At 44.2% G+C, this 10595-nt stretch overlaps 1 protein-coding gene across 15 annotated transcripts in view; it reads left to right on the top strand.

The window, feature by feature from the left end:
• Window positions 1–934: 934 nt before the first annotated feature.
• The window catches only part of Ttll8 (tubulin tyrosine ligase like 8), a 76797-nt gene continuing 67136 nt past the window's right edge, over window positions 935–10595 (top strand). For 4 of the 15 annotated variants that reach the window (XM_042264618.2, XM_042264621.2, XM_042264615.2 and 1 more), the window contains exons 1-2: window positions 972–1438; window positions 2042–2149. In XM_042264618.2, coding sequence (XP_042120552.1) covers window positions 1039–1438; window positions 2042–2149 — 508 coding nt within the window. In that variant the 5' untranslated portion in view covers window positions 972–1038. Of the gene's footprint in view, window positions 1439–1548; window positions 2150–10595 lie in introns of those variants that run through there. The other 11 variants (XM_076556547.1, XM_042264616.2, XM_076556546.1 and 8 more) reach the window with 8 other exon arrangements.

Raw genomic sequence — 10595 nt, 5'->3', positions numbered from 1 at the left:
TGAGTAAAGCCTGGATCACCAGTCAGGGAGAAGCCACCTACACCTGAGAGTAAGACCTATGAAATAAAGATGCCTTTGATCCAGCAGTTCTCATCCTTCCTAATGCCACGACCCTTCAATAAAGTTCCTCATGTTCTGGTGACCCCCAACTATAATATTATTTCACTGCTACTTCATAACTGTAACTTTGTTACTGTTATCACTCATAATGTAGATATCTGATATGCAGAATATTTGATATGTGACTCCTGCAAGGGGATCATGATCCACAGGTTGAGAACCACTGCTTTAAACCAACAATGACAATGTCGGGTGGTGGTGGCGCATACCTTTAATCCCAGCACTGGGGAGGCAGAGCCAGGCAGATCTCTGTGAGTTCCAGGCCAGCCTGGTCTACAGAGTGAGCAAGATCCAGGACAGGCACCAAAAACTACACGGAGAAACCCCCGTCTCAGAAAAACAAAAACAATGACGACTTGGATGGATGGATGGATGGATGGATGGATGGATGGATGGATGGATGGATGGATGATGGGTGGGTGGGTGGATGGGTGGGTGGATGGGTGGATGGATGGATAGGCCTTCCTTAACACAGCCCAAAGTGCCACATAGGGAAGCTGGACAAAGACAGGCACTGACCTGTTAAGGCAGCGAGTGGCACTGGCTGTAGGGAAGGGACAGCCTGGGAACACCGAGTGCACAGCACAGGTACCCCACTAATGAACCTAGGTGCCACAGCCACCCTGACCTCGAGGAGACACTCTCAGCTGGTGAAGGGACTGGGGAGAACACCTGCCTGGAAGGACCCTGGGACTCCATCTCCACCTCTGACCTATGTGGAGGCATCTTGTGAACAGCAAGGGAGCCAGGAGGGAGGAAGCCGAGGGTGGGGCAGGGTGTGACTCCCTGGTCTTTGTGACTTGGTGTAGTCTGAGTGCTAAGGTTGTCTGTGTGACCCTGACAGGTGCGTGGGAGATGTGGAGCGGGAACTCATGACCCTGGCGGGGATAGCAGGCACTTGAGAGCTAACCCTGATGCATGGCCCGCACTGTCAGGAGCCTTAGTCCCCGCCCCCGTCCCCGCCACGGCATTGGCCATTCCTCGGACCGCAGCATGGGACTAGATCCAGAACCAAAGCTCAGTGTGAGTGCCAGCAACGGTGTCCGGACTCAGTCCGCTCCTCGGGTATCGACTGCGCACCGCAGCCATCGGCCTCCCCACACGCGCAGCCGTCTGCAGCCCCTTCTGCCTGTGCGTCCGCGAAGCCCCACACCCCGAGTAGGGCGCCACTCAGGACGCCGCAAGCCAGGCCACCAGCGCCATCGGTCTGCACAATGCGCCGCGCAGCCAGGGGCCGTTGCCCGGGGCGACCACAAGACGCCCAGCCGAGAGGCTCGTGGCTCCTGCAGAGCAGCACGCGCTTCAGGGCGGGTCCCAGGTGAGCACTGTTTGCCCTCAGACACGCCAGGCCCGTCCTCGCTAGCGCCCAGGTCCCCCTCCCACCCCGCGTTCGGAACCCCGCCCCGCCCCCCTCCGATTGGAATCCCCAGGCTTCGCTCCTTAGAACCGCCGAACTTCCCCAGCCTTATACCCTGTCCGCTTTCACCCCACCCTGCCTTTTCAACCTTCTTTCCTTCACCTTCCCATCTCCCTCCAAACTCCGTAACTGCCTCCCCTTCGACCCTACACCTGTGTCCCAATTTCTGACCTGTCTCCCTACCTTGACCTCCCCTTCGTAGCTCCAGACTTGTATTTCACCCCTGACTGGTTCTCCCACTCAGACCTCCCTAACTCGGCCCCAGACCTCTCTCTTCGACCCCGGGCTTTCCCTCCTTAACCCTGAGCTGTCCTCTACTCTAACTTACCCATCTCACTCTCAGACCTGTCTCCCACTGGCCATTTGACTTCTCACCCCCACGCCTCCAGCTCATGACATGTCCCCTTACCCCAGACCTCCCTCCCAGACCACCCTCCCACACCGCGGGCCTCAGAACCCCACCCTTGCTTCCCTGGGTATGTCTGACCTCTCCACCCTTGTCAGCAGGGGCTGGGGGCCAAAGGAACCAGCTACTCGAGGCGAGCATGGAGAATGGCGAAAGGAAGAAGCCGTCTTCCACTTTGCCCGATGAAGATCACAAAGAAGAAAATAGTCCGTACCATTTGCCTTCCGCATTTGCAGTCAGCCCTATTCAAAGCAGCAGGCATAGGGGTTTGGGGAGAGAGGAGGAGGCCCAGATTCTGCTGCCTCCTGGGGTCTGGGGTTTCTGAGGACTGTGAAAATCACATAGTGTTGGTCCTGGGAAACTGTTCTGGTAGTGGAGGGGGAAAGCTCTTTATCCAAGTGGATCCCTGCACTTGCCTTTCAGGCATGGCTCACGTTTATTGGCGAATACCTAAATACCTAAAAGTAAAATCACGTGTCATAGATGGGTACAACATTTAGTTTTAGAAGATATAGTTCAGGCTTACCAGCTGTGGTACTCCCCATCTGCCACACAGCTGGTGTTGTTGGCCTTGCCACTTGGACCATTCTGTGAGTGCTACCAATCTCTCTCTCTCACATCCATGATACTCCAGATCTTGGTTGCAGGAGTTTCTTGTACATTTTGGATACCAGTTTTGTGTCAGATCAGTGTATTATAAATACTCATGAGGATCTGTGGCTGGCCATTTTAGTCTTAATGATTGCTTCCCTAATCTTAACTTCTAAGAGTTTGGTTAGTTGGTTGGTTGGTTTTGTTTTTTGTTTGTTTTTCGTGACAGGGTTTCTCTTTGTAGCCCTGGCTGTCTTCGAACTGACTCTGTAGACCAGGCTGGCCTCGAGCTCGGAGATCAGCCTGCCTCTGCCTCTGCCTCTGCCTCTGCGTCCCTAGTGCTGAGATTAAAGGCATGTTCCACCACTGCCCAGCCCCCTTTCTTTCTGTTTTTGAGACAAGGTCTTACTATGTAGCTCTGGCTGGCCTAGAACTCACAAATGCCCACCTATCTCTGCCTCTGCAGTGCTAGGATTAAAGGTATGCACTGTATATGTCCTGACTGGCCTGGAACTCACCATGTATATCAGATTGGCTTTGAACCCACATAGATCCACTTGCCTCTGCCTCTCAAGTGCTGGGATTAAAGAATGAAATCCCAATGCCCAGCCTGTGAATTTCTGGTTTTAATGAGACCTACTTAATGATCATTTCATATATCACGAGAGCCCTTGTATCTTAAAGAGTCTACACACTTCCTTCCAGAAGGTAATAGTCTTTTCTTTTTCTTTTCTTTTAGCTTTGTCATTCACTTCTTACATCTCAGGTCTGCCACCTAAGGGGACTGAGGAAGACAAGGCTTGGTACTCTCATCCCAAATTTGAATATTCAGTGGCTCAGCTTCTGCCTGGCAGTGTCTCTTTGGGGTCAAGCAGGTGTAGACCTTTTTGGGGGCCACCTATTCTATTATCCTGGTCTTTCTGCTCATCCTTTTTCTATGCCAGTGTCTTAATTCCAGAGGCTTTACAATTAAGTACTCGGAACTTGTCCTTCAAAGTTACTTAGGTTCTCTTGGACTTTTGCACTGCTGAGTACATTTTAGGACCTGATTAACTTCATTAACATGTACATATCCTGCTGGAGCTGCGGTTGTTGTCTATGTTGAATTTATGGGTCAGTTTGGGGGAGAATTAACATCTTAATATTAAATGTTCTAAAAATAGGAACATGTAGTTATCTAATTCTTCTCAGCAACGGTTTGTAGTTGTCATTGTACAAGTGTACAGTGTGTCCTTTGCTGGATTTACTCTGATACACTTGGTGTTTTTAAATGCTGCTATAGATGACATTTTAATTTCGTTTCCTTTAGTGTGTGTGTATGTGTTCGTGTGTGCATGCATTGTGTGGAAGCTGATGTCTGTCACTGAACCTAGAATTCACTAGTTCAGCTAGACTGGCTGGCCAGCAAATTCCAAGCATCCTCTTGTCTCTGCCTCCCTCGTGCTGGGATTACAGGTGTGAGATATCATGCCCAGCTTTGGATGGGTGGTGGGGACCAAACTCAAGTCTTCATGCCTGCACAACAAGCCCTTTACCCACTGAGCCCTCTCCCCAGCCACTGGGTTTTGTTGTCTAATGATTCCTTCTATGTGGAACTACAATTGATTTTCATGCACTGACATGGTATTTGGTGACATTGCTAAATATATTTACTACCTCTAGTAAGATTTGGATTTTCCATATGAACAATCTATAAATCTTTTCAGAACTTAGGCTTTTTGTTTCAGGTTTTTGTGTTATTACATCAGTTAGCACGTCCAGTAAAACACTAGAAATGGTATATTAGATACTCTCATTTCCCTCCCCAACCTCAAGTGGAAAAGGTGATGTTCTATGAGCTTCAGAGGAAGTTTCCTTTCATTGCTGCCTTAAAAAGTTTTTGAGAGAGAGAGAGAGAGAGAGAGAGAGAGAGAGAGAGAGAGAGAGAGAGAGAGAGAGAGTACAAAAGCCAGAAGAAGGCATCCGATCCCTCGATGTTTGGATTATAGGTATTTGTGAAATGCCTTGTAACATGGGCACTGGGAATATGAACTCTGGTCCTCATGATTGGGCAGCAAACACTCCTAACCACTGAGCCATCTCTCAGCTTTTTAAGTAAATAATTGCCAACTGTTGTGTTTTCTTCTGCATCTGATGAGGTCATAGTGTTAATCTTATTAGTTGTTTTATGTTGTGGAATATTAACTGGGCAAAGATGTGTTACGTTTGCTTATGCTGCAGACTGTTACTGTTACTGTGTAAAGGTGTGTTACTTTTGGTTATACTGCATTTGTTTAATGATGTAAAGATGGGCATTTAATTATGTAAAGATGTGTTGCATCTGCTGCACCTTGCCTGCCTAAGGCACCTGATTGGTTTAATAAAGAGTCGAATGGCCAATAGCTAGGAGGAGAAAGGAGAGGCGGGACTGGTGGGCAGAGAGAATAAATAGAAGGAGAAATCTAGGCTCAGAAGAAAAAGGAAGGAGGAGAGAAGCAGGCGAGAACAGGGAATACACCCGGGGCAAGAAGCCAGGCAGACACCAGACAGACAGACAGACATAGAGAAGCAGTAAAAGTAAGATATCCAGAAGTGAGAAAGGTAAAAAGCTCCGAAGTAAAAGGTAGATAAAGGGAAACAGGTTAATTGAAGTTAAAAGAGCTGTCCAGAAAGGAGCCTAAGCTAGGCTGGGCATTCATAACCAATAAGTCACCATGTCGTGATTTTGGAGCTGGTTGGTGGCCAAAAGAAAAAAGTCTGGTACAGTTTTATATATTAATGTGGTGGATTGTGCTAATAGCTTTTCAAACACTAAACCAACTTTACACTCCCGGAATAAACTCCATGGTTGTGGGTTTTTTTTTTTCTTCTCCCTGTCACTGGGTTTAATTTATGAAGGTGTTAGGGCTTGTGTCTGTCCTTATGAGAGTGTGCACTATTCCTTCCCTGTAATGTCCTTGTCAGGTGTTGGTATTAACGGTATAGCCTCACGGTTTATATGACATTTTCCCCTTAAGCATTTGGGAAGACTGACTCGTGATGCCATCTACACCTCAAGTTTCATTTGGGTAATATTTTAATTATGGAATTAATATCTTGAACGGAAACGAGCTGATCTGGATTTCCTATTTATGTTAGTTTTCATGAATATTTCAAAGAAAGTGTTCATTTCATATGAGCTGTCAAAGCGTTAGCATGTAGATGCCAATAAAATCTTATTAATACCTGAATATTCACAGTCAGCGGCAATATCTCCTTTTTCATTCTAATGTTACTAACTTGTTTTTACATATTTCTTCTTAACCTGTCTAGACAAGTTTGTCAGTTTAAATTTTCTTTTCTTTTCCTTCCTTTCTTAATTAATTTTTTTTAACAACCCAACGGCTCTTTCCCCTTTCCTCTCCTCCCAGTCCCTCCCTCACCTCTTCTCTGCCCTCCCCATCCACTCCTCCTCCATTTCTATTCAGAGAAGGGCAGGATATCAACCAAACACGGCATATCAAGTTGAAGGCTGGACAAGGCAGCCCATAAAGGATAAGGATCCTAAAACCCGGTAAAAGAGTCAGAGACAGCTCCTGCTCCCACTGTTAGGAGTCCCACAAGAAGACCAAGCGACAAACCCGGTAAAAGAGTTGGAGACAGCCCCTGCTCCCACTGTTAGGAGTCCCACAAGAAGACCAAGCGACACAACTGTAACATATATTCAGGGGATCTACGTCCGTCCCATGCAGGCTCCCTGGTGTTGGTTCAGTCTCTGTGAGCCCCTAGGAGCCCAAGTTAGTTGATTCTGTGGGTTTTCTTGTGGTGTCCTTGACCCCTGTGGCTTCTACAATCCTTCCTCCCCATCTTCTGCAGGATTTCCCAAGGTCCACCTAATATTTGACTGTGGGTCTCTGCATCTGTTTCCATCAGTTGCTGGATGAAGCCTCTCTGTTGACAACTGGGCTAGGCATCAATCTATAAGTATAGCAGAATATCATTAGGAATCATTTTATTGATTTTTTTTTTTTTTTTTTTTTTTTGCCAGTTGTGTTTGGTTCCATCCTAGGTCTCTGGGATACCCAGCCTCTGAGTGCTGGTCCTCCAGGCAAGTGTCGGGGTGGGCTCCCTCTGGTCTTAAGCTAGACCAGTCATTGGTTGGCCACTCCCACAATTTCTATGACACCTATACTGCAGCACATCTTGCAGGCAGGACAAATTGAAGGTTATATGGCTGGTTTGGTGTCCCAATCCTTCTCCTGAAAGTCTTGCCTGGTTACAGGAGACAGCCAGTTCAGGCTTTGTATCCCTCATTGCTAGGAGTCTTAGCTAGGGTCGCCTTCATACACTCCTGGGAATTTCCATTGCACTAGATTTCTAGTTTGTCCCCAAGATGCCCCATAATTCCAGTCGTCTCTCCCAGTACTCTCCCAATCCATCCTCCTTCTACCTGGTCCCTCCTGTTCTGGTCCCCCAATCTACTTCTCCACCTGTGATGTCTATTTCCCCTTCCCAGGGAGGTTCATACATTCCCCCTTTGAGTCCTCCTTGTTGCTTAGCTTCTCTGGATCTGTGGGTTGTAGCATGGTTATCCTTTACAGCTAATATCCACTTTTAAGTGAGTACATACCATGTTTGTCTTTCTGGGTCTGGGTTACCTCACTCAGGATGATCTTTTCTAGTTCCATCCTTATGCCTGCAAATTTCATGACGTCATTCTTTTAATAGTTGAGTACTATTCCATTGTGTAAATGTACCACAATTTCTTTATCCATTTTTTTGGTTGAGGGACATTTAGGTTATTTCCAGGTTCTGGCTATTATGAATAAAGCTACTATGAACATAGTTGAGCAAGTGTTCTTGTGGTATGGCAGAGTGTCCTTTGGGTATATGCCTAGGAGTGGTATAGCTGGATCTTGAGGTAGATTGATTCCCAATTTTCTAAGAAACTGCCATATTGACTTCTGAAGTGGCTGTACAAGTTTATACTCCCACCAGCAGTGGAGGAGTGTTCCCCTTGTTTCCACATCCTTGCTAGCTTTAGCTGTCACTTGTGTTTTTAGCCATTCTGACAGGTGTAAGATGGAATCTCAAAGTCGTTTTGATTTGTACTTTCCTGACAGCTACGGATACTGAACATTTCTTTAAGTGTTTCTTGGCCATTTGGGATTCCTCTGTTGAGAATTCTCTGTCTAGATCTGTACCCCATTTTTAATTGGATTATTTGGTTTGTTGATGTCTAGTTTCTTTTCTTTCTCTTTCTTTCTTCCTTCCTCCCTCCCTTCCCCCCCCCTCTTTGAGATAGGGTTTCTTTGTGTAGTTTTAGAGCCTGTCCCAGAACTCACTGTATAGACCAGGCTGGCCTCAAACTCACAGAGATCAGCCTGCCTCTGCCTCCCCGAGTACTGGGATTAAAGGTGTGTGCCACCAATGCCCAGATGATTTCTAGTTTATTGAGTTCTTTATATGGTTTGAATATTAGTCCTCTGTCAGATGTGGGATTGGTAAAGATCTTTTCCCATTCTGTAGGCTGCTGTTTTGTCCTTTTGACAGAGTCCTTTGCCTTACAGAAGCTTTTCAGTTTCAGGAGGTTCCATTTATTCATTGTTGATCTCAGTGTCTGCGAGATTGGTATTCTGTTCAGGAAGTTGTCTCCTGTGCCAATGCATTCAAGGCTATTCCTCATTTTCTCTTCCTTTAGGTTCAGTTTTATGTTGAGGCCTCTGATCCACTTAGACTTGAGTTTTGTGTAGGGTGATAGATACAGATCTATTTGCACTCTTGTGCATGCCGACATCCAGTTAGACTAGCACTATTTGTTGAAGATGCTTTTTTCCCCATTGTATAATTTTGGCTTCTTTGTCAAAAATCAGGTGTCCATAGGTGTGTGGATTTACATCTGGGTCTTCAATTTGATTCCATTGATCCACCTGTCTGTCTTTATGCTAATACAATGCAGTTTTTTTTATTACTATAGCTCTATAGAAATCAGGGATGGTGATATCTCCAGAAGTTGTTTTTTTTTTTTTAATTGTACAGGATTGTTTTTAGCTACCCTGGGTTTTTTGTTTTTCCATATGAAGTTGAGTATTGTTCTTTCAAGGTCTGTAAAGAACTATACTGGAATTTTGATGAGGATTGCATTGAATCTGTAGATTGCTTTTGGAAAGACTGCCATTTTTACTATGTTAATCCTACTGATCTGTGAGCATGGGAGATCTTTCCATCTTCTTATATCTTCTTCAAGTTCTTTCTCCAAAGACTTGTAGTCTTTTCATACAGTCTTTCACTTGCTTGGTTAGAGTTATACCAAGGTATTTTATATTATTTGTAGCTTTGTGAAGGGTGTTGTTTCTCTGATTTCTTTCTCAGCCCATTTATTGTTTGTATATAAGAGGGCTACTGATTTTTTTTACTTAATATTGTATCTAGCCACTTTACTAAAGGTGTTTATCAGCTATAGGAGTTCCCTGGTAGAATTTTTGGGGTTGCTTATGTATACTATTATATCATCTTTGAATAATAGTACTTTGACTTCTGCCTTTCCAATTTATATCCCCTTGATATCCTTTACTTGTCTTATTGCTCTAGCTAGGACTTTGAGTACTATATTAAATAGATATGGAGAAAATGGACAGCCTTGTCTTGTTCCTGATTTTAGTGGAATTGCTTTGAGTTTCTCTCCATTTAATTTGGCTATCAGCTTGCTGTATATTGCCTTTATTATGTTTAGGTATGTCCTTTGTATCCCTAATCTATCCAAGACTGTTATCATGAAGGGTGTTGGACTTTGTCAAAGGCTTTTTCAGCATCTCATGAGATGATCATGTGGGTTTTTTTTCTTTCAGTGTTTATATGTTAGATTACATTGATGGATTTTCATATGTTGAACTATCCCTGCATCTCTGGAATGAAGCCTACTTGATCATGGTGGATGATCTTGTTGATATGTTCTTGGATTCAGTTTGCAAGTGTTTCATTGAGTATTTTTGCATCAATGTTCATGAGGGAGAGATGGGTCTGAATTCTCTTTCTTTGTTGAATCTTTGTGTGGTCTGGGTATCAGGATAACTGTGGCCTCATAAAATGAGTTTGGCAATGTTCCTTCTGTTTATATTTTGTGAAATAATTTGAGGTGTATCGGTATTAGCCCTTCTTTCAAAGTCTGGTAGAATTCTGCACTAAACACATCTGGCTTTTTTTGGTTGGGAGACTTTTACACTTGATCTTAGCCAAAAGGCCGAGAAGCAATGGTTGGGAGACTTTTAATGATTGCTTCTATTTCCTTAGGGGTTATATGTCTATTTAAATTGTTTACCTGATCTTGATTTAACTTTGGTAAGTAGTATATATCAAGAAAACTGTCTATTTCTTTTAGATTTTCCAATTTTGTGGAGAACAGATTTTTGAAGTATGACCTAATGATTCTTTGAATTTCCTCAGTGTCTGTTGTTATGTCCCCCTTTTTGTTTCTGATTTTGTTAACTTGGATATTATCTCTTTGCTTTTTACTTAGTCTGGATAAGGGTTGTCTATCTCGTTGATTTTCTCAAAGAACCAATTCTTTGTTTCATTGATTCTCTGTATTGTTTTCTTTGTTTCTATTTTATTGATTTCAGCCCTGAGTTTATTTTCTGCCATCTTCTCTTGAGTGTTTGCTTCTTTTTGTTCTAGAACTTTCAGGTGTGCTCTTAAGTTGCTAGTATGAGATCTCTAGTTTCTTTATGAAGGCACTTAGTAAACTTTCCTCTTCGTACCACTTTCACTGTGTTCTGTAGTTTGGGTGTGGTGTGCATTCATTTTCATTGAATTCTAGGAAGTCTTTAATTTCTTTATTTCTTCTTTGACCCAGTAGTCCTTCAGTAGAGAGTTGTTCAGGCTCCATGAGTTTGCAGGCTTTCTGTTGTTTCTATTGTTGTTGAAATCCAGCTTTAATCTGTGGTGGTCTGATAAGATACAGGTGGTTGTTTCAATTTTCTTGTATCTGTTGAGACTTGCTTTGTGGATGAGTATATGGTCTATTTTGGAAAGGGTTCCACAAGGTGCTGAGAAGAAGGCTTATTTTTTGTTTGGGTGAAATATTCTGTAGATATGTTAGGTCCA

The sequence above is a fragment of the Peromyscus maniculatus genome, chromosome 20 (assembly GCF_049852395.1).
Source record: "Peromyscus maniculatus bairdii isolate BWxNUB_F1_BW_parent chromosome 20, HU_Pman_BW_mat_3.1, whole genome shotgun sequence".
Classification (NCBI taxonomy): Eukaryota; Metazoa; Chordata; class Mammalia; order Rodentia; family Cricetidae; genus Peromyscus; species Peromyscus maniculatus.
Note: the sequence above shows the minus strand (reverse complement) of the source record. Positions and strands in the feature narration are given on the sequence as shown.